The following is a 24,378-nucleotide window of genomic DNA, read 5'->3' on the forward strand; positions in this document are numbered from 1 at the left end:
ATTACTTCTAGGTTGGACTTGTTTACATAATATCCTTGTCACATTAGTTATATACACACAGTGTATGACTAATTCTATAATATTTATCTTTCTCAAGTCTGACTTTACACCCCCCATCGTTTAAACAGTCGAACCGCTTTAAAAGAGACCGGTTATAACACAAAAACTAATTTGCAAACAGACTAATACTAATTGCTAGGTATCAGCCGCCTCCTCTGAAAAGTCTAGACTCTAGAACATATTTCAACTCCCATTTTGTAACGTATTACGTTGATTATCGGATGTGGGCGGAGCTTCGGCGTTCACTGGGAGATAAACACTCGCAGGACTCCATGCTCGGTTTCAGACGTCTGAACTTTCAATGAGGGCGAAGCAGGTAAGATGCCTAAATTCTGAACTGTTTCTTCTGAAAAGATGTAAGATTCTTTTTTTGCCGTAGAAATTACCAACAAAAGTCGTAGGAAAAGCGTACACGATCAGTTTTAATTTTACTTAGACTTTCTTGGATATCATCTTGATCTTGCAATTTAAGTTTAGTTTGTTTATTCGTTTTTAATGTGTGTTTGTGCTAAACCAACGTTAGTTTACTCTTTTGACGCGTAGACTAACAGTTTCGCATGGAGCACGTGCGGTTTAGTATGCCAAGATAGTAACTGAGTTGAGTTTTCCACGGGTGGCTTTGTGTTAAACATAATGCTCTCGACTGCAGTGAACATTTCTCAAACGCAGTCTTGTCGTTCATGGTTGAACAGATATATTATTGATCACGGAAGATCGTTCATTATGAAACGTTAGTGAGACTGCTCTTTTGTTTCAGACTGTCGCTGGAAGCCACAGACGGCGTGGGTGCGGCGCTGTCTCTTTAAACACTCCCGATGAGAAAAGTTCATGCAAGGTCAGTGTCATCTAACCCACCATCCCCACCCCGCAGTTTCCGTCTGTCAGCTGCAGTAAAGCGCTACAATGAAACAATGTTTGTCTCGATGCGTTTGATACATCTGGCATCGCGCTGATATTTCATACCGGTTCTTGTGTCCACAGCGAGCGGAGAGGAGTAGAGTTCTGCGCGGTTTGGTGCAGAGATCAGTGTCTGGTATCGTGAGTGCGAGCGGAGCGCGGCAGATGGCTGGCGACGGCGGGCAGGCCATACGTCTCCCAAAGAGGCCGTTTCACAGCGAGGGAGACGAGAACTCGAGCGCGACCATGAATGAAAACGTCAAAATTCACCCTGGGAAAAAGACTCCGTTCGAAGCTCATAGCGGGAAGGAACGTCGCGGCAAGGAGAACTCTGCTTTGAAGTCTACGTGTTTGACGCACTGCCACACGAGCGGTCCTGCAGAGGCGAAGATGAACCAGACGGTAATTCACGGCTCGCGAGTGGACCCGAGCATATTCTTCGACGAGGACAGCAATCATATTTTCCCCGTGGAGCAATTCTTTGGGAACCTGGATGTTGTTGAGGTAAGTCTGAACGGGTTTGGTAGCAGGTGCCCATGTTTATTTATTTTGATTAGGCGCTAGTGCAGAACTGCAGTTATAACGGCACTAGATTTTATATATCAGTTGCTGGCCCATGTAGGCTGTGCAGTTTCATGACCCTTTGCCCCAGTAGTATAACTCCGCTTTAGTTAAGCTTTCCAGATAAATAACATGCAACCAGATGGCTTTGTTTGCACACAGTAATCCCAAAATATCAAGGTTAATACAAGGCCATGCAGGATTATTAGATTGAAGGTTTGTAGATGCTTAGTAGGGTGTCAAACCACAGCAAATACCTGGTTGATCTCATAATGCACATACCACATAACCAAGTGCATTAATGCAATGTAGTGAAATATCAGTTAAAGGGCTCTTTATATAAAATAAAGTTGTAACATTTTGTTGTAAAATACCCTGACCTGCTTTGTTTCAGGATTACCCACGCAGAACCCCAAGCAGCAAGAGAATGAGTCGGAGAGAATACCGGAGAATGCATTATTATGCCAAAGAGGACAGTGACGACGAGCAGCTATAAAAACACGGATCACTAAATTACACTTCATGTGTGCCACAGTCTTGATCTTGAGCCTGTAGGAGTTGGCCAAATCGATTAACTTCAGGGAAGGAGTTGTATGCTGTTTAAATGGTCATGATTAGTCAAGTGAGCTTTTTTATTAATGCCAAAAGCCTTCTCAATGAATGTTTAATTGGCAAACTACCCATGTAACTTAACAGGATGCACTCTGTTGGGCAAGGAATTCTGTGTACTGCTGATACAACGATTGACATATCATAGTCTTTTAATGCAATTTTATAAAAAGAAGCACAATGTTTTTAATGGTATGTTAATGGTGAAATGATATAATAGTCCATCCCTAATCATAAACCTCAGAACATTACACTTGTGCTATACTAGTATATGGCTAAAAAGATGGACTTTCTGCCAGATTTGTGCCTAAAACCATATTGTTCAGTCATGTGACTGGAGCGTGTGCTTACAGACAGTTATATAATATGGAAAACACTCTTGAGTACTCTGTAGTGGAGTTCATCCTGCACCGCTGGCCAACACTGTGGGTGTCTACCACTAGTCCTACTGATGATCTCTGAAATCAACAAATAAAACAAATGTTAAGAATAGTATAATTAGTCAAGTGCCTCAAGCAGGACACGCTTGCTGTTCAGACTTTTAATGCAGTTTGAGCATTAGCTTGTACATTCTTTAATCTCTGAATTTGGCACTTTTTAAATTTCTCTGTTGAGAATGAATGGATTTGTTTTGGAAAAACAGACTTAATATTTAAGATTTGGTGCTGTATAATTGAAAACGAAAGCATGTAACTATTTTGACAGCCTCTATTTTGTTCTTTGGAATGTTTATGGTGTATAGATTTTTATTGGTTAGAATCTCAAATTAAGACAATTGTCCAATTTGTCACAAGGTTTTTAAGGTAAGATGTGGACATCTGTAATTTTAAATAAAAAATACAGCTACAAATTTTATGCGTGGCTCCACCAGGAATATGATTTGTCTGTATTGTGAACCTCAATTTGTCAAAAGATTATATTTGTATGATTTTATTAGACCAGATTTGCACTAACTTTTCTGGTCAAAGATCTAACATTTTAAAATGTAGTTTCTAAGCTTTTATGTACAAATTACATTAGGTAAAAACTGTATTTGACCTTTATATTTTTCTATTAATGTGATGAATCTAAGTGTTAACTTTTGCTACCTAATGCCTTGTATGTTCGTGATGCATACATTTTATTTACTTTTTTAATGTCAAATCTTCAGTGTATCATATAATCGCTACAATATCCGTCCAGAGAAAATAAACCACATTAACTACTTTGGAAACTATAACATTTGTGTTATGTTCATTTTTTTTCAAACTGTGCTTAATTGCGTCCCCTAAGAACTGAACAATTTAGGTTTGCTCAAAACAGAACTGTTGGCACATATCAGCTGACTTTCACACATATAGTGTTTTTTTTTTTTTTTGGGTTGCAGGTTTATTTTTGTGCAAGACATAAGAACCCTACTTCAAGACAGTTTTTTTGTTGATGAAAGTACAACTAACATTTGCTGTACAAGACATCCAGTTCCCACACATGCTCCCAATAGCTAATGCATGATGGCTAAATGAGTGGCTTCATAACATAAACATATACAGGAAAGACAGATAAAACAAGAGACTCTGAAAACATTTTCAGTTCTTTAAATAAACCAATACAAATCTGAATGTACAAATATAAAATCACTATCTATTAAGAGAAATGTTGCAAAAATATGTATGGAACTGAAACTACATTTTCAACCTAACAATGTGCATACTTGAAGCATAATATAGCAAAACGATAATTAAAAATAAATATCCCTGAGTAGGCTCAGTACATGTGATTCACCAAAGCTGAAACCTTCATTCATACTAAGCTACATATTTCATAAGAGGATTATTGATATCTTGTTCTTTTACAGTCCTTTTGACACATTTGTAGATTTTTCTGGAGTCACAGCTGAGCTCATGGGCCCCTTTCTTATGGCAAACGATGTGAACCAGTCTGAGATTCTCTTGTGTGAACAGCAGTTTGTAGAAATAATCCAGATTTATATCACTGCTCTTTTTACCCTTCAGTGCCTCTGCGAGAGTTGGAATGACAGTTCTCTTCTTTTCTAAAAAAGAAAAGAAAAAAATCAACCTCATTTAACTGGTCAAACACAAGATCATATGACAAACCTAAAGCAATGCTTAACTCAGAATGTTGTAACTAAACCCCTGTCCCTACTGTATATAACATGAATTATTAATTATAAGAGGTGCTTAATGCTGATATTTAACTGATAATACTCACAGGTGGTCTAGATTCCAGGTGCTGAAGAGGATTCTACTCTCACGGTTCCCATACGGGTTTATTGAGTGGAGAAATGTGCACTCGTTCTTATCAAAGGCACCCTGTGGGAGCATAAGTCATTTATAGCTTATACAATAAAATAAAATACAATTCTGTACTACTGGGACAAAAGCAAATACTGACATCTAAACATATAGCCCAGCAAGAATGCTAAATCCTTTAAGTTAAAAAAAAGTACTATTACTTGTATATTTTAGCTTCATTGTTTATTTTACTTGAAAAGTGGAATAAATCTTGACTATATAGAATATGACTTCATAGTCAATTAGAAATGTGAGATATGAGAGTGAATGTAACATGCAACCTGGCACGAGAACCAGCCCTCTTCAGTGCTGAGTCTGCGAACCTCATTCTCTGCCGTCAAAATAGGCACCGTGGTACCGCGCAGACTTCAATTTCTCTGCCAGGATTTCCACTACCTTTCTGTATTCATTTTTTGCCTTTGCATTCTGAATAGTCTGGGTATATCCATCAACCTACAGACCACAAGTATATACAAAGCAAATATATACATGAAAAAAATAACAACAACAACAACAAAAAAACAAACTTTACAGAATACTAAATATTTTAAGAGTATCATCCAATGCAGAGCTGAGTGCAGAATGTCACACCTCTTTTAAATATCCCCGAATTCTGCTCTCACAGTTATATTTCATGTAAGCAGACTTGGTCTTAAACCGGACATCAATACCTGAGGTTAAGGAAAAGTGAGAAAATGTGCACACACAATAGAACACATTTTAGTACTGTACATACAATATATAAAGACATTTACTATAACATCCTGAATCAGTTTTGCAGCGGGTTGCATTCAAGGGATAGTTCACCCAAAAATGAAAATGTTCTCATCATTTATTCACCTTCATGCCATCCCAGATGTGTATGACATTCTTCTGCAGAACACAAACAAATATTTTTAAAAGAACATTTCAGCTCTGTAGGTACTGCAATGCAAGTGAATGGTGACCAGAACTTTTAAGGTCCAAAATGGAAATAAAGGCAGCATCAAAGTAATCCGTAAGACTGAAAGTGTAGATTTTCAGTATAAATGACTTACTATGACCTATCACATTGCTTCAGAAGATTTGAATTAAATGAATGGAGTCATATGGATTACTTTTATGCTGCCTTACTGCCCTTTTTGGAACTTCTGAGTTCTGGTCACCATTTGCTTGCATTGTGAGGAAAAACAGAGCTGAGATATTCTTCTAAAAATCTTCATTTGTGTTTTGCAGAAGAAAGAAAGTCATACACATCTAGGATGGCATGAGGGTGTGGAAATGATGAGAGAATTGTAATTTTTGAGTGAACTATCCCTTTTCAGGAAACACCTAAGAGGTGGACTTCAACCCTAGCTGTATATTCATTTAACACTATACACCTGATCATGTAAAGCTGAATCTCACAAAGCATTTCAACATCTCAAGAGTAATATTTCACTCCAAAAAGAAAAAATAAGATATCTTTCTGCAACACTTTACCATAAGGTTCCATTTGTTAATATTAGTAACTAGTTTAGTTAACATGAACTAATAATGAACAATACTTTTACAGCATTTATTTACCTTGGTTAATTTCAACATATACATTGTAAAAAAAATTATGTTAACGTTTCTACGAAGGAACATGAAATAACAATGAACAACTGTATTTTTAAGTAATATTAACAAGATTTATAAATGCTGTGTAAAATATTTTGTTCATTATTAGTTCATGATTCCTCATGCATTAACTAATGTGAACATATAGAACCTTTTTGTAATGTGTTAACGAAATTTCACATAAATAAAATTATATTTGTAGGGCCATTAAGATTTTTGCCAACATTATTATGATAATTACTTGTGAATACTGTTCTTTGTGAGATTCACCCAACAATATAATACTGCAGACTCACATTTGTAACCATCTAATGAACCAAAAAACAAAACAAATAAACAAACATGTCTAATAGGTTTTGTTTTTCAGTGAGATCCTTTTAGTTATAAAAAAAGAAAGCACATGGAAGCAGCTTTTAGCATCCAAAGTCTTTATTAAAGAAACAAGCCATTAAAGAGCCTCAATACTATTTCACCAACAGTCTCAACCCCTGCTTACGTTCTTTCCCTTTGTCACTTACCTTCAAACCAGTCCTTATCTTCTTCTCTGTTCTCCACATCTGAATTGTTCTTCAAATCGCTCAGAAAATCACCCAGTATTCTGCGCCGTTTGGGAGACTGTTCAGCCGAGACAAGATCCTTTGCTGCACTGATCAATAGGTCTGTGTGTGTGTGTCCAAACTCAGGACTTGATTTATTTCATAAGCAACTTCAAGTGAGTGCCATGTGGAAATCTCAGACTGGTATATGTAAAAATTAAGTCAGAATCATAAAAAAAAAAGCTTGTGTTGATTGTTTATTTTTACTATTTGGTTATAATCACATATCATACTCGGCAGCTGAGGAAGTTCAACCTGCCACAGAAGCTGCTGACACAGTTCTACTCGGCCGTCATTGAGTCTCTCCTGTGTACATGTTTAACTGTCTGGTTTGGTTCAGCCACCAAATCAGATAGAAGGAAAATACAACGGACAGTCAAGACTCCTGAGTGGATTATTGGTGCCCCCTGCCCACCCTCCAAGACCTGTTCATCTCCAGAGTAAGGAAACGTGCAGGTAGAATCACTCTGGACCCCACACACCCTGCCCACTCCCTCTTTGAACTGTGACCCTCTGGCTGGCGCTACAAAGCACCAGGACATCCAGGCACAAGAACAGTTTTTACCCTCAGGCCATTTTCCACATGAACAATTAAACTGCCTCAGGACCCCCCCCATAGTGCAATAATGTAAATACCTATATCATGTACATATGTAAATTCACATATTTAATTCAATAAATGTACATACCCCTACCTTGCACATACATTACCACTTGCACATCTACATACACTATTCTATTATATGTCCTATTACTTGCATGTCTATTTATACTCTTACCTTGTTTTATATTCTGTGTCTCATTGTAATGTTCTGTGTGCACTTGTTTCTATCACCAAAAAAAATAAATAAAAATAAATAAATCCTTGTGTATGTGAGAACACGGCAATAAAGCTCATTCTGATTCTGATAATAGGGTACACTAGGGTTAAAGGCTCCGCAGGTAAAAGGCTCCATTGATTTTATTTTCTCCCAAAACACTAAATTGCAACATAAACTACCACAGCACTTTCCTAAACACCTGTTTTTCACTTCACACTGAAAATGTTTCCTTTTCCATGAGATCTTTGCATGTAGTGTCTATAGGTTGATTTTGATGCAATCTGATCTAATTGTTAATATTTTTTTAAATGGTGCAAATTTATGTAGCTAATGAAAATCCCTGAAATTAACATGTCTTTTGGGACAACCCCCACCCCCCAAGTGTGGGGTAAAAGGCTCATTTACCACTTTTTTTTTTTTTTTTTAAACTGAATTTTAATCGAAACAACCTTCTGTTATTATTTCTTTTCACACAAATTATGTGGCTCCATCAATTTTCAATACAAAATAAATCGATTTTTATTTTTACCTTGATACATTTTGTGACCAGAAAAAAATCAAAATTTCCTTAAGGGGTGCCTTTAGTCCCGTTGTACCCTACCTTTGTTTACTGATTCCAGACATTGTTTCCCAATCAAAGACCTATTTTCAGTCAATTAAATACACACTCTGTGTCTTTCTGCAGGATCACAACATATTACGTCGTCTCTCACGTCACATAAACTTCACAAAAATGTATTTTACCTTTAACAAATTACATCCTTTTTTAAGCAGCTCTTTTAATGTAACATTATTCCGTATTTTTTGGCCAGGTTTACACTTCTTATCTTAACCAGCTTAGGTTTTGTTATTTTGTTCATATTTAGTTTTCCGCACTGTTAAGTCTTTCGCCACGAGACTGAGTGAGCGATCAAAACAACAACGAGGTGTGCGTTGCCACCTTGAGGATAGAGTAAAAAATAATAAATAAATAAATAAATAACATAGACGTCGCTCACTCAACCCTCCATTAACGTTTTAAAATAAAGAAGCACGCCAGTAGTAAACTGTAAAAGCAAACACATTTGAAATACAATGCAGTATATGATATCTAAGTCAATGAACATAAGACAAATCGTGTCTCGTTTGGAAGGATGCGTCCTCCGGAGGTCACATTTGTCGGCCGCATACGTCATCGAGGCTGTCTCGTTTCAGAAAAGCGAGTAGGACACTTCGAATGCAGCCTTCGAATGCGACCTTCTTTCACGGGAATTCGGAGGATGCAAGAGGTGTATCCTTCGTGGGCACTCACAACCCACAATTCTTTGCTTCAACGGAAATGTCTAAAAAAAATGACGCCAATTTGCCCGTAAATATGATGATCAAACGCAAGTAATGTTAATTCCCAAGTTGAAGTACCTCAGTAGATGGGTGCAGAGTATATAATATGTATAATTATATTAATATATAATTAAAATAAAGTATTAGACTAAAAGTACACCTGTAAAATCTATTTTCTTTTCTCTTTACATCATTATAACTCTCCTAAAATGTACCTCATGCATTACCTTCCTGAGGGACTTTGTTCCCTTCTCACTCAAAGCGCTCGCGCTTGTTAAAAAGTGGCGTGCTGTCATAGCAACCATGTTACGTTCCGTTTCCTTTCGTCCTACAAAGGCCGTCTCGTTTAAAGGAGGACACTCGGTATACTGCAGCCTTCAAAGGAGGCGACCTCCGGATGACGCATCCTTCCAAACGAGACACGTGTACAAGAGCTTCCTTAGACCACCAGTCCACGTGGTGGCGGCATTAGCTGCTCTCGCGCTTCTTCAGACACGCGTAGAAGAAAAGCGCCAAACTGTATTTTAATTCACCCTGGCAACGACTGATAGTCTCTGTGGCAACCGGTACGTGAAAGCGCCTCTCCCCGAGCGCTTTGTTTATTAGCCAGCTATGTTCATTTGATAAATGTGCGAAGAGTCATTTTTTATGATTATTTTAAAATCAAGACGGTGCATACAAAAGAACCCTTACACAACCAAATGTTTCCAATTGTGAAAAGCTTGTAAAATTAGTTCGGTTTTATGTGAGGGAAGCGTTATTAGCAGAGGAAGAGAAAGAAAGAAGGAATGACAGAGAGAGATAAAGACAGAAAGTGATGTGGACTGCAGAGATTGAAATTAATGAGCGGGCTACAAAAGTCTCGCTCCTGTGATTTAGCGTCAGCAATTTTGTCAATATCCGCATCTGATTTTAATTAAGTAACATGCATTTCGCTCTGCCTGCAGGAATGATTTAACAAACTGTGAAACCCTTAGACACTTTTAGGGATGTTTGCCAGGAAACAGTAACGCTCACTGGCCCGGCTGCCACCGAAAAACGTACACAGGAAGTCTGATAATACTAAAGAAACTTCTCACATGTCTGAGTGGAAAAGCATTTTCGAGAGGAACCGAGTGATTCCACCTCACAGTCAAACCACCCGACAGGCTCAAGGATCTTCTCAAGGTCTACGGCTGGTCTTCAAGCAGGTCGATGGACTTCACATAAAACAGGTGGGTATTTAATTCAGATCAATGTTGTTGTTTTTTTATTGAGTGGAATAATAATAATAAAAAAATAATAATAATAATAAATAAAAAAAACATGGCCATTACCTTTTGTTCAATATTAAGATGTTAAAAAAACAAAACAACAAAAAAAACATATGTCCTGCCGAACCCGTAGGACTTTCTTTTGTGGAAAACAAAATATGTCTGGGAGAATGTTAGCTTCAGTCACCATTCACTTTCATTGTATAGTAAAAGAAAAAGGCAATGAAAGGGAATGGTGACTGAGGCTAACTTTCTGACAGACATCTCCATTTGTGTATTGTATGGTATATAATCTATATATTGCCTTGTATAATTATGTACAATAATTATAAAAAATGTTTAAATAGCCTAGTTATAGATGTATTATAGCATGTCACTCTGCAGGAGCTGTTTGAAATTAAGTCATCTACCCCAAAACAGTTGAGTTAACAGCACAAATAAATAATAATAAAAAAAATCTCAGAGAAACAGAATACAGGTCGTTCATTACAGAGATTGATGTGAGCATTCACTCTTTCCTTCTCTCGTTCCTTCCTCTGGTTGGCATGGCAACAGTCAGAGGAGTCACATGCACTCAGGTATCAGCTGCGAGTGACCTTGTTTGACTCCGGTCACCAGCACTTCTTTGGGCGCACATGGAAGAGTGGATCACACTCTGTTAGTGGCACACTGGGTCAGACTGGCCGAGTACTCTTCAATGAGGTAGGCTAACTTATTTCACACTGACTGAGGAAGGGAGCAATTCATTCAGAATTGTCCATCCCCATGCCCTGTTCCATGCCCTTTATAGTGGCAACTCTGAAGGGGCTTAGGGGAAATGGATTGCTAAATTGCAGTGATTTCGAACTTGGTGCTGTGGATCTGTACAATAAAGCTGTCTCAGCGTTGATTTCTGGTATGTTTGCTGAGAAGGGAGCTACTCTTTGGCTCCTGTCATTTTATCTAGTGTCAATCTTGTTGACTCACTCTGCAGAGGGAATATTTACTGGAACAGGGGTCAGTGAGTCTCACACATCTATATCTGATAACTGTCAGTGCTGGAATCTGTTTAATTCATCTTTATTTCAGTGGATGTCCTTAAAGGTAAAGTTTGTAATTTCTGCTCCACAGGCATCACTAAACAGAATGGCAAAAATGATGACTGTTTTCAAACAGGTTTCCTAAATACTCCTTCTGTCGGATATTGGTCAGCCAAACAAAGAGTCCTGCTCCAAACTTACAACATTGTTTGCATCAGTGTTGCTGGTCGGGATGCTCACAAAACAGAGCAATGTTGTGATAGTGCCACTGTTTTTACACTTTTTGGGAAAATCATCATACAAATGGCTTACTTATATTGTCTCTGCTTATGAAAGGGATAGTTCACCCAAAAAGAAAAAATCACTCATCATTTAATCACCGTTATGCCATTCATGTGTAAGACTTTCTTACTTCTGCAGAAAACAAGGAAAGATTTTTAGAAGAATATCTCAGCCCTGTAGGTCCATACAATGCAAGTGAATGGTGGCCAAACATTTGTAGCTCCAAAAATCACATAAAGGAAACATAGAAGTAATCCAGAAGAATCCAGTGGTTAAATCCATATCTTCAGAAGCGATATAATGGGTGTGGGTGAGAAACAGATCAATATTTAATCCTTTTTTTACTCTAAATCTCCACTTTCACTTTTACATCTGAAAGTCATTTGTGGTGCCTGTTTAGTTTCACTTTCACATCGGAAAGTGAAAGTTAAAGTGGAGATTTAGAGTTTGTGTTCTGCTGAAGAAAGAAATTCATACACATCTTCAGACACAATTTTCATATTTGGGTGAACTATCCCTTTAAGTTGGGATAGAAGAAAGCATTTTAACAATGAAATTATACACTTCGCTTTTCAAAAACCTTAGCCTTTCCATTATGTCACTGTGGCAATGCATTATTTCATTTAAGGAGCAGTAGATAGCTGTTACCCTACAATCAGAGAACACAGATTAGAATAGGTCAACCTCATTTCTCATCTTCATGACAGCTCAACTTTGTTTCAGTTCTGCTGAAACTCTCAGGTTTGAAATATCAGCGTTGGCACAAAATGGCATACACAAACAGAATCCAGCAGAGTTTATTGGAGATGACAGACGCATTCTGGCCTCTCTCTCAGTAAGCACAATAACTACTCTTCTGAGGCTGTGAATTTACTGTCCAGCTGTCTAGAAGACCACACACACATTTCTGTCTCCATAGCTGGTACCACTGTAATTCACTTAAATCTTCTATTATGGTTTCTGAGATCCACAGAGTGGAAATAAAGTTCTAGAAAATGTCAATTCTGAGTCTCAGGCCATGGGGATTGGAGTTAATGCCTGTAGCATGCTCTATTTCCATCTATCCACTGTGCTTGTGTGCAACATTACATGTTGCCATCTCTCCCCAAACAGCCATTTGGTTCTGAATGTTGTACTGAATATTGCGTCGCCCTCTTGCCTTCCTGTAAGCCATTTGCATCTTTATCTAATCAGTTACATGATTAGAAGTGTGCGGTGCTCCAGTGTTATTCACTAATTAGCCTGGCTAATTCATTTTCTACTTTCTAACACAGAGAGAGATTATTGTTTAGAATTGTGATGTGCTAATTTCTGACAAACATTGTCAGCGTTGAAGCAGAATAAAATGTATGATCTTTGGTGAAACCCCAGGAGCAGCTACAGAGCAGAGGAGGGACCGTGAGATCACATAAGGTCTGTCAGACATGATGGATCAGTTTTAATATATGCTGCAGAGAAAGACTGCAAACAGAGGGAGTGATTATCGAGGAATGGAGATAGAATTAAAGCGGTGCTCTCCCTCTGGCCTGACTCTAATGGAGGGGTGTTATGACAACAAATGTTTGTGTGGAGATGTTGGAATCACTAGATCTAATTTTATCAGTGACCTTCAGTTAGAGGCAGGAAGATTTGAGTGGCTCCTTTGATTTAAGTGAAGAGGAAGCCGTTTCATGTCTAATTGATTTAACATGGATTTTCAATGGTGAATCCATAATTGCAAGATGATGCTTAGATTCTTGCTGGAGCATTCAAGGTGATGTTTGTAATATCTGCACCACCAGTGTCACCAAATGGAATTGCATATGTAATGATTGTTTTCAAACAGGTTTCCCAAACACTTCCCACATCTTCCTTTGGTCTTGCCCCAAACTCACACCAGTGTTGCTTTGTCGAGATGGTCAAACAAAAAAGTAAAGCACCACAGAGCTACAATATTAACCCTTTTTGCTGAAATCAACCTAGATAAGGCTTATTTATAGCTGACTCTGCATATTCAGCTGGGATAGGAGAAAGTATTTCAACATCCAAAAAATTGCACACTTCCTATTAAAAGTACTGATTTTTGTTGTGCACCTTATTAGATGTTTCCTTTTCTGGGGATATTGGTGTACCATACCAGCCCACCCTTTAAACAGGTTCAGCAACTTCGAAGTTTATAAATCACATGTTGTGGAGAATATACTAGATTATTCACAATAGGTGCTATAAAGCATTTTGGCCTGCAGAGGACAGTGCCGTCACACAGTTGAGGGATATAAATTGACTGGGCTGTGGATCAGAAAATAAATTAAATCCAGTACTACAAATACAGCCACAGTGTATAAATACTTTACAATTTAAATACGTTTAGCTTTTATGTCAGCTTTGTGAGTAGTGAGGATGCCTTGAGTCTGGGTACTTTGACCCTAAAACCTTTAAACAAGGTTAAAGGCTTGACTTACACCCAATTGATCTTAGAAAACAGTGACATCTCTGTCCACCCAATTAGCACAGCATTTTATGACATGTGGCAGAGCTCTGTAGAGAACTTTTAGTGCTTATTAGCGCTTTGCCCACAGTCTGCGTTCTAAATTAGAAACCTGTTCATAAAATTCTCTTATTAGTTGAGAAAAAGTGATTTTTAATGCAGTATGATGAAGCGTAAAGGAATGCTAATTAATTCTTCTGAGTCCATCTAGTTTCATCCAAGAATTTGTGCCGCCAGCGACGCCCATGTCAGGTGCTTATCTTCATCTCTTCAAGTTCAGTGTTCAATAGGCTGGACTTAAGGTTTCATCTTGATTCATGATCGCAAGGCTCTGAGAGCCTTGCAGATGATTCAGAACCCCTTTTAATTCTTCAACCCGTTCTGACACAAGCTTAGAGTTTCATTTCAATTATAAATGTGGCTCGCCTGCCATCCAGGGAATGATCAATATTGCAGCTCATGGAGACAAACATCCCTGCGAGCAGCTGGTCCTTAAAGGCACTCAAACTCTTCAGAGCAACAGGGGCAGCTCTCGATGGAGAAGATGGGAGAGGAGAGATTTAGAGAAATCTAGAGAGGGAATACTAAAAAAGGACAAAGAACTGAAGAAGTTATAAAGAGGGAAAGCGAGCTAGAGAACAGAGCGACAACGGGAGGAATTTCTTGTCGGATGAAGGCAGAAATGAGAGGCGCTGTGCGCGAAGATGTCTTTGAAGAATATGAATATGATGAAGAGAGAGAATAGAGGGCGAGAAAAATCGTTTCGTCTCCACAATGTGTGGTTTGAACATAATTCTGCAGTCAGCACTCCCCATGGCTTCATCTTTTCTCCACCTCATCATATTCAAACTTATCCACTCCTTTTTGTTCTCTTCTTCTCTGTCTACTCAAATTCTTAAGAGCAGCTTGTGACTTTATATTGGAGCATGTGTTATACCTGTAAGTGTATGATTGTTCCCTCTTGATGCAAAGAATGACCGCTCTTATGTATTGTTTTTGTGATGAGAGCACCATGCAGAGAGAAACTATGAGCAGGAGAGTCTTTAGAAGTGTGATGTTATGGATTTTACGGATCTATATGACTGGCTGCTGCAAGAGCACAATGCGCTATGCTATAATGACTCACTTTAACAGCCTTGCTTTACTTACAGTTTGTGCTTGTTACAGTAGATTCACAGATGCATACAGAATGCAGAAGTAAATCCACTCCGGTGAATGAAATGATGTACAGAAATGTATTGATTAATTTTTTAACACTAAAATGCCATCAGGAGGATGGAAACAATTCTCAGCCTATGGCAGTAATCCTTGAAAGGGGTGAAACTGATGTCTTTATAGGAACATTTTAGTGTATCTCATTTTCAATAGGAGGAAGCTTTAGATTTGAATTTTTTTTTTTTTGATTGATTAAAGTCATGGAATTAATGACAGCAGGGCAATTCCAGTGGTATGGATGTGACATTTGCAGTGAAAATGTGAAATTTTACTTCATAAATAAAGTACTCAATACAAGTATATCAAACAATTTATATGCATAATCATAGACCCCTGCAGATAGAGTACAGACATCTGAAAATTTTCAGTCTAGACAAGTTTTTTCAATGAGCTTGAAATGAACATGACTTTTTGGGAGACCACACACTTTGTAAAAACTCTGTGAGTTGAAATGCGCAATCCAGAAATAATAATATCCACCGAATGTGGAAGGGTTGGCACTCCTAAGAACATATAATATTTATTTATTCATTTTCATTTTCACATAAATGTGAGAAAAACTGCGTTACAGACGAGACATCTCTTTGTTATGGATGTGACAGTAGTGAAAGCAGCTCTTACATCATGAGGGGAAACCATCCAAAACACTTTAAAATCTGCAGACTTCGACCTCTGCGACATATTATCTTGAATTATAATACCCATCAAGGCTGCATGATGAATTGAAATAAGATTGAAATCAACATTTTTCCATGGTATGGTTGACATTTTCATCAAATTGCCCAGCAGTGTAACTTATTTTTCATAGATCAAAGGTGTGGCCTAGTGGTTAGTGTACATGCTGTTCCTGTCCTCTCTAAACTATAACTAAATGTGTCAAGAAGATCAAAAATGCATTGTATGGTTTGACATGTTAGACTGTGCACTTTGCCTGTGTCATATCCTTTATGGATATGACTGTTCATCAGTGCTTAACATGTAAATTGAGGTCCCAGAACACGGACTAGTGATGGATCCTGCAGGTTTGGAGTAGGGGATGACGGATCGGGCAGGTTGGGAGGACCTGTTACAAAGTTGATTTTGAATGAAACAAATGTACAGGTCATATAATTATTTTTTTCCAGAGGTGCATGAAGTGGGGGATCCAGTAAAATAGGTGTTAGATTCAGTTTCAGAGGTGCCTGATCAAGATCCGGCTTGTTCCTGCTCAAGCCCTGCAGTTCGTCTCTTCTTTACAATGCCATAGAAAAAAGGGGTACAGACCTGTTCTTTAAGAGATTGATTACGCTTATGTGTCTTTAGTTCATATGACGTCTTTATCACTAATAGAATCAGTGAGCAATATACTGTATATATCTTTTGTTCTATTTTTATTTTTTTTGTCTATTATAACTATTTGTTAAGGCTATTAAGTGCATTTGCCCCTTTTTGGAAGTTGTTTTTTCAAATATGTTGAAATGTGTTTCTTGCTGCTGCAGCTGGTCTCTTGTTTTGAAGTCTCTTTTTCATAGAAATTTTATTTTTATATAGTTCGTTTGATGGTATGGTACAAGGTTTTAATCCAGATTCAAGCTCTTGAACACAGACAAAGGACACTCATATTGTTATTAGCCCCTACAGTGACGATTCCCTTTAAAATGTTAAGTTTGAATTGCTTCCCTGCAAAAGGAGCACTCTGAGTCCGGAGGTTTTTGAAACAGCAGCTCAATCCACAGCACAACTGTGAAAATTACTTCCATGCTATTCACTCCGTAGTAGGTTCTCAGAGAGATGCTTCTAATGTGGCCTATGTTCTTCTGAAGATATGGAAATCACCACAACTCAAGCAGCAGTTATGAAATTGTTTTGAGAGATGCTGTGTACTTAGCGAGTTGACAGAGATTTATGTCCTTTTTCTCTTCACAGATGATAGAGCTGGTATGAGTGTGTTTGTGTGTGTGTGTTTGTTTGAATTTGTATGCATGAATACGAGCATGTTAGTCCTCAGTAGCATAGCCACAGCCCTCGTTTCATTTCTGTGGTGAGTGCATGGTGTCAGCAAATTTTCCAGATCATTAAACAGGGCTTCATCATGATCTTCTGCTTTAAACGCAGACTGGGGCTATTTTAGGATGTATCATAACCCACAGATTATTTCCAAAGAAATGCAGGGTGACCTGTTGCTTGATCAGTGCTGCAGGTGCAAGTAATGAACACTTAAATTTGATTATCTTAAAAATGGCCCACACAATGGATCAGATATTTTTCTAAAAAGGAGGGTTTTCTTAATGTGAAGGTGAACCATGGTGTGCAGTGAGAATATTACAGATGTTCTGGCACTAAGAGCCTGTTTACACCTGGTATTAGGGTAACTGACAAATAAGGGTGTCAGAGGTGATAAAAATGGGACATCATTTAAAAACCTAGTTTAAAACGCATGTATCAAGATCGTAGAAATTTATATAGCTTTTTCTATGAAAAAGTGGTTAATGATGACCTTAAAAATGTAATGTGGTGTAACCACATAAGTACGTTGAATAAATAAATACATGCACGTTGAGTATACGCAAACTTAATCATTCATTAAAAAAAAAATAAAAAATATTTTTCAAACTGAAAAATATATATTTTTTTAAAAATATCATGAATTTTTTCAGGTTTACTCCAAATGACCTTAACAACATGTGCATTTCATAATCATGCCAAAAAATTTATATTTAATGATATGACAAAATTTTATATATAATATATATATATATATATATAATATATACACACACACACACACACTATCGTTCAAACGTTTGGGGTCACTTGCCTGAAATGTTTCTGATTCTAAAACTAAACTATTACAAAACTAAAATTGTATTTAAAAAAAAAAGTTTTTGAAATTGATGACTTGGACCGAATAATTAAGAAAAGCAGCCACTAAGTGCCCAGCATATAGATGGGAACTCCTTCAATACTGTTTAAAAAGCATCCCAGGGTGATACCTCAAGTTGGTTGAGAAAATGTCAAGAGTACATGTCTGCAAAATCTAGGCAAAGTGTGGCCACTTTGAAGATGCTAAAATATAACATAGTTTTGATATATTTTTGATTTGTTTTAGTCACAACTTCTATTTTTCCATAGTTGTGATGACTTTACTATTATTCTAAAATGTGAAAAAAACAAACAAAAAAAAAATAAAAATAAGTGACCCTAAACTTTTGAACAGTAGTGTACAGGTGCATCTCAATAAATTTAGAATGTCGTGGAAAAGTTCATTTATTTCAGTAATTCAACTCAAATTGTGAAACTCGTGTATTAAATAAATTCAATGCACACAGACTGAAGTAGTTTAAGTCTTTGGTTCTTTTAATTGTGATGATTTTGGCTCACATTTAACAATAACTAAGGTGTATTAATGTAACCATTTTGTGCTAAATTAATTTGTAATATTTATTTTATTTTTTTTAAATGTAAGATTTGGACAAAAGAATTAGCATTATGTCATTAACCCATTAACATTAGGCGAACAGGCGATCCAATCACAAGTGGACATCACTTGACATAACATGTAGGGATGGGACAATATGGTTATCTCATGATTCGGTTTGATATACGATATGAGGTTCACGATTTGATATAATCTCGATTCAATATTATAACACTTAAATGACAAAGTATATCAAAACATTGTGTTAAGTTTTTGAAAAACACAGGTGTTGCGGTTAGTTTATTAATGAGAGACAAGTCTCAGTTTTTTAGTCTATCCCTGCTATTTGATATTAAAATAAATATTTATTTTTACTTATATGTCTGACTGTAAAGAACAGACAGTATTCCAGTACTTGCATTTCTAAGAGCTAAATTCAAGCAATTTAAGGCACTTCAAGGACCTTGTAAACAGTCTAGGAAAAATCAAGCGACAGAGAGATTATGATGTTTGAATGGTAATTTCTTTTATGTGCACATGGACAGAAAACAATGTAATGTTCGTAATTTTTTTTTTTTTTAGTTCACGATATATCGAAATTCAATATATCGTCCCATCCCTAAACATATGTCATTTATTCATGTATTTATAAAATCCGACTGATTACAACAAAATAACAAAACTAAAACTCTTAAAAATGGGTTTGCAACCTAGTAAAAAGGGTCCAAAATGTTTTGTTATCGAAGGTAGTCTAAAACGCTTGTGACCACATTGCATTTGGAATGTAATCATCCTGATGCATCTCAAGGTTAACGCAAACCTTTTTATTTGCCTTTTATTTATCATTCACTGTCTAGAACCCATCAATGCTCATTAAAATACTTGCCAAATGTCCTCAGTATTTGTTACTGTATTTACGTGACTTGTTTGCGTGTTTGACCCAACATGAAGAATCTGAGCCGGGTCCATGCCGGGACAATGAGGACATGGTTTTTAATTTGGGTGCTGTGAGCAGAGCTTCTCCAATTCCCACCAAAATAAACAAATGTGGCCTGGGCATCCAGGCTGAGGGCAGAGCTGCAGAAACAACAAAGCCAAAGTAAATAGCATCCTGCAGCAGTCAAACAAAGCATCTCAAAGGCCTAACAGACTCTGCCTACATCACATCAGTCGTCAGCCTGACACGCACACACACACACCTTTCATGCACGCCACCACACAAAAAAACATTCATACATGCAAATGTAGGCACTGTGTGTAGACTACACAGCCACCATCACTCACAGACACCGATATGTTTTTAGCATATTGATTTATTGTATTTATTAGAATAATGAGAGAGACTGCAGTAGGTGACAGTTAGAGCTGAGAAGTTCAGGTTTTATTAATTTACTTCATTTGGACAGTTTGTGTCAACAAATTTTTTTTTTTTTTTTTTTAACAATTATGAAACCGATAGTTCAGACTTTAAATTCTGATTAGCTGAGCTGCATTCTAAGTAGGGATGTGCATGAGCAGTCAAATACTTGAGTATTCGTTTTGCAATAATTATTCAAAAAGTAAAAATACTATTCGAATTTCGCAAAGTTTTGCTTTGCTGGCCATATATGCAGTGAGATGCATGTTAAAGCTAGGGTGTGTAATCCAGAGAGGCTAGCAGTTAGCAAGCTAGCTTTGAAAGCATAGAGCCTGCCCTCCCTTCAGAGGTGCTTCCAAAGCCACGCCTCCTCTATCACACATGAACACATGCAGAGCAGAGTCTAAGCACCAGGAGGAGAGACGTGTTTGTGGAATCGATCGAAACGGTTTCAGATTACCTCATGTCTCATTCCAAACAGTTGGTGGTGGTGGCCTTATGAATCCATGCACCAAAGGTGTGGATGTTGCAGTGTTTTCGTAACTTAGAAAACATAAAAATAGTTTCATTTTACACCGTAGCTGCTGTTAGCATTGAGATAATTCGTAAAGGTACACAAACTACATGAGCTAAATACTTCATTACATTAACAAAATATATAAAAAACAAATCAAATCATGTAATTACCTGTCCAAAAGAAAAACAGCAACCATGGCGTCATTTTTCAGACCCTTTGAGTCCTGCAGATGCCTCCAGCGTGGAAAAGCAAACCCAATGTTAATTCTGCTTTTATCACGCTCTTGATCCAGACGTTTTTTCATTATAGAAGTTTCTAACATGGTCTTTCTTTTCTTGTTTCCTTTTACTGGTGGTTCAGGAGGAACATAAGGTAGCTGCGGTTCGCCTTCCATTCTCGCACTCGCTCTGCACAACGTCAAGGAACCCGTGCTGATGACGTGTGATTGTCTGCGCGAACAAGTTGCGCGGCGGTATGTAAACATAGATTGACAGACAGGAAGGACATCCTATCATTACATTCGGACCGAATGCATGTGCAACCGTATATGTGGAACTCATCAGAAAGCAGAGTCCCCGTTGCAACGTAATCCCTGCAATGCTTCTGTAAACAACAAACATAGCATCCGAGAAAGACTTTGCTAGCGGAGGGACATTCCATCAATTAAACTGGTGTGTATAAAAGAGTGTAGTTTACTGAGCATGTGGATTGTTTTTCTCAACAATAACATGACAAGAGATACAATATAAACATAGCTATTATATGCCAAGTGTTTATATTCGTCCTGTACGTTAATTGCATCAGTCTACTTTATTAGCGGTTTCTTTTTCTTCGCTTTGCATGAGCTTAAATGCTTTCATTCTGTACTTTTTCACGCATTGCTTGTTTAAATGTTTTCAACAACAACACACAAAAAAAAAAACACAGGACATAATATAAGCTTGTTTTGTATGTAATTAGAAGCTTGTTTTTTTTTTAAATGGTGATGCAACCTTTATGACTAAAAAGATAATTTTACAATGTCTCTTTCTCATTAATTACCTTCATTTAAATAATAGAATATTCGAGTATTCGTTTTTTATTAGCTTAAATATTCGAAAACCAAATTATTGATGAATTCCCATCCCTAATTCTAAACTGTTGTAAAATGCAGAATACCTGTGATTGTGCATTCTGTAGTAATGCACAAAGTTATGTTGCTAACTGAGAGGTAATGCTTATTAACTATATTACTTGCCGGAAGAATTGTTTATTCAGATTATTAATATTAATAAATGTAACCATTTAATGATCTTCTGTGTTTTTTGTCATGTTGCTGTTGCCATTTTATTAAGCAATAACCCATAATTGCCAATGCATTACAGTAACTCCCTGCACGAGAGTTAAGGGGGAAACATTGCATGGGGTTTCAATCAAATCATCCATTGAATAGTTATACTTCCAAATAAATTTCTGACAGTGACTGAGTGATTTAAAAATGCTTTGTGAATCAGCTTGATGAATCATTTAAAACAAATTACTCAAAAGAATGATTCATTTGCGTCATTAGTCCAGGTTTCTTCAGAATTCTGATCTCAGCTCCTCATTGTGACTTTACATCTTAGACCCTGTTTACACCTGGTATTAAGATGCATCTCGGGCGATCCGATCACATGTGGTCAGGTGAGACACATCACTGTTTACATCTGGTCGCTTTAATGCGTCTCCTGTGACCACTTGTGATCGGATTTGGAGGGGAGGGACTCTTGTTTCCTGACGATGTACATCAATCACTATGTCAGTGTGTAACTGCAGGATATTGAACTGCAACAAAGTCAGAAAAGACAAAGAAAGTGTGAAAAAAAAAAAAAAAAAAAAAAATGGCGCGCTGTTTCTCCCAGATGCAGCTGAAATTTAATCTAAGCACAAACGCAGATTTCAAGCAGAATTGTCCATTATTTTAGTGGTTTACCTGTATTAACCTGAGCTGCAGATGTTTGTGCTTCTCATAAGTGTCCCTGCATGTTGATTTCAGACACACTGAAGAAGATCCGTGAACTTCTTGTGTTTGTGTGCAGTATGTATTCGCTTTTTCAAATTTTCAGATCGGATGGTTATTTCCTTTTAAACCGCTCATAACTGCCAACTTTGAACTTTTGTTTTAGCGCAGTGGTTGATTGACAGGTGAGGGGAGGCACTTTGCTGCTGCCAGGACGCATTCAGGACAGATTAGCGTTTACACCTCAAATGCGATATGGTCATATGCATTTTTGATCACATTCATATGTGGTTTTTGTGATCCGATCACAAAACATTTTAGACCTGCATTTAGCGGTGACCACATCTGATCGGATCACCAAAAACGTATCTTAATATCAGGTTGTAACAAGTTCTTAGTTCGGGTCAATGGAGGAGTCAGGAGACAACGAAGCAGGTTCAAGGTCAGTCCTTTTTATTTGGAACCACACAATCGACGGTAACCGTCAATAATAGAGAAAACGTAAATAAATGAAAACACTCTAAACATAAACACAATCTCTCTCTCTCTCTCTGGGTGCGGGCTGCCGTTCTTGACGAACACCCTCTCTGATGCTTCGGCGTCCTTTTAAGCCTTCCTCCGCTATCACTATAATGAGAGACAGGTGTAGAAATAATTATGAGCCAGGTGACGAGCCTTACCGCTCTCCCTCTCCCACAGACCGACACATGACCATGCCCCCCATGCCACATGACCCCACCGCTGACTCAGGCCGGGGCAACATCCGGCCTGCCTTCTATCCCCCCCCATCCCTGGAGAGAAAGTCAGCCACAACCATATGCGCCCCCGGTCTGTGGATCACCTTGAACTTAAAGGAATGGAGAGCCAGATACCAACGGGTGATCCGTGCGTTAGTATCGGAGCTATTGCAGAGGAGCGTGATCAGAACAGAGGGCAAAGGCCCGCCCCAGCAGGTAGTAGCGGAGGGTCAGAACAGCCCACTTAATCACAAGACACTCCTTCTCGATGGAACTCTATTTTGTCTCCCTGAAGGAGAGCTTGCGACTAATAAACAGCATTAGCCGTTCCTCCCCCCCACCTCCTGCGAGAGCAACGCGCCCAGTCCCCTGTCAGATGCATCAGTCTGCAAAATAAAGGGGAGAGAGAACTCAGGTGCATGTAAAAGCGGCCCCCCACACAGTGCGGATTTTACCTTAAGGAAGGCCTGTTGGCACGACTCTGTCCACTGGACCAGATCGGTAGCCACCTTTTTAGTAAGGTCAGTCAGCGGGCTGGTGACATCAGAATAATTAGGCACAAACCTTCGGTAGTAGCCAGCCAGCCCCCTTTTTGGTCTTGGGCGCCGGACAGGCTGCGATCGCTGCGGCTTTATCAACCTGTGGACGTACCTGCCCGTGACCCAAGTGGAACCCCAGATACCTAACTTCCACCCACCCAATTGCACACTTCTTCGTGTTGGCCGTGAGTCCCACCTGTCTCAGCGTTCTCAGGACAGCCCTCAGATGTTGCATATGCCGCTGCCAGTCATTAGTGTAAATGATGATGTCGTCCAGATATGCGGCGGCATATGCCGTTTGCGGTCTGAGGATCTTGTCCATAAGGCGCTGAAACGTGGCCGGGTCTCCGAACAAACCGAACGGAAGAGTCACAAATTGGTGTAATCCGAACGGTGTGGAAAAAGCCATCTTTTCTCGGGACATTGTGGTTAAAGGGATCTGCCAATAACCCTTTGTTAAGTCCAGCGTCGAGTAAAATTGAGCCGCGCCCAACCGATCGAGTAACTAGTCAATTTGCGGCATTGGATAAGCATCAAATTTGGACACCGCGTTCACTTTCCGGTAGTTGACACAGAAGCAGACCGAGCCGTCGCTCTTCAGTACCAGAACTACTGGGCTGGCCCAATCGCTGTGCGACTCTTATATTATGCCCTTTTCGAGCATTGCATCTAATTGTTCCTGAACAATCTTTTTCTTGTGTTCAGGAAGATGATAGGGGCGGCTACAAACCACCACCCCCGGGGTGGTCTAGATATGGTGCTCTATGGGGTTCGTGCAACCGGGTAGGGGTGAAAACACATCCGCAAATTCCGCTTGCAACCTGGCAATCTCTGTAAGCTGCGACAGTGAGAGGTGGTCTCCGCAAGGGACCGGGGTGAAT

General features: G+C 38.4%; 2 protein-coding genes and 1 pseudogene across 2 annotated transcripts in view; 2 read left to right on the forward strand and 1 right to left on the reverse strand.

Moving 5' to 3' along the window:
- The first annotated feature begins 346 nt into the window (after positions 1–346).
- Positions 347–3,335, forward strand: LOC127424411 (UPF0688 protein C1orf174 homolog). The gene is made up of 4 exons (XM_051669596.1): positions 347–376; positions 818–895; positions 1,042–1,461; positions 1,913–3,335. Exons 1-4 carry the CDS (start codon positions 362–364, stop codon positions 2,012–2,014), a joined length of 615 nt encoding a protein of 204 aa, XP_051525556.1. The 5' UTR covers positions 347–361; the 3' UTR covers positions 2,015–3,335.
- A 126-nt stretch (positions 3,336–3,461) lies between these two features.
- LOC127424410 (DNA fragmentation factor subunit beta-like) lies at positions 3,462–9,117 on the reverse strand (annotated as a pseudogene).
- Positions 9,118–9,270: 153 nt separating this feature from the next.
- The window catches only part of LOC127424648 (nephrocystin-4-like), a 219,713-nt gene continuing 204,605 nt past the window's right edge, over positions 9,271–24,378 (forward strand). Inside the window, exons 1-3 of the mRNA XM_051670006.1 lie at positions 9,271–9,302; positions 9,684–9,950; positions 10,545–10,691. Coding sequence (XP_051525966.1) covers positions 9,816–9,950; positions 10,545–10,691 — 282 coding nt within the window. The 5' untranslated portion in view covers positions 9,271–9,302; positions 9,684–9,815. The remainder of the gene's footprint in view (positions 9,303–9,683; positions 9,951–10,544; positions 10,692–24,378) is intronic.

This window comes from Myxocyprinus asiaticus, chromosome 33, assembly GCF_019703515.2.
Source record: "Myxocyprinus asiaticus isolate MX2 ecotype Aquarium Trade chromosome 33, UBuf_Myxa_2, whole genome shotgun sequence".
Lineage (NCBI taxonomy): Eukaryota > Metazoa > Chordata > Actinopteri > Cypriniformes > Catostomidae > Myxocyprinus > Myxocyprinus asiaticus.

Excerpts from the sequence above, each read along its gene's own strand:
- LOC127424411 (XM_051669596.1), top strand. Across the intron at positions 896-1,041 it reads ATGAGAAAAGTTCATGCAAG|CGAGCGGAGAGGAGTAGAGT; the intron begins GTCAGTGTCATC and ends TTGTGTCCACAG. Across the intron at positions 1,462-1,912 it reads GGAACCTGGATGTTGTTGAG|GATTACCCACGCAGAACCCC; the intron begins GTAAGTCTGAAC and ends GCTTTGTTTCAG.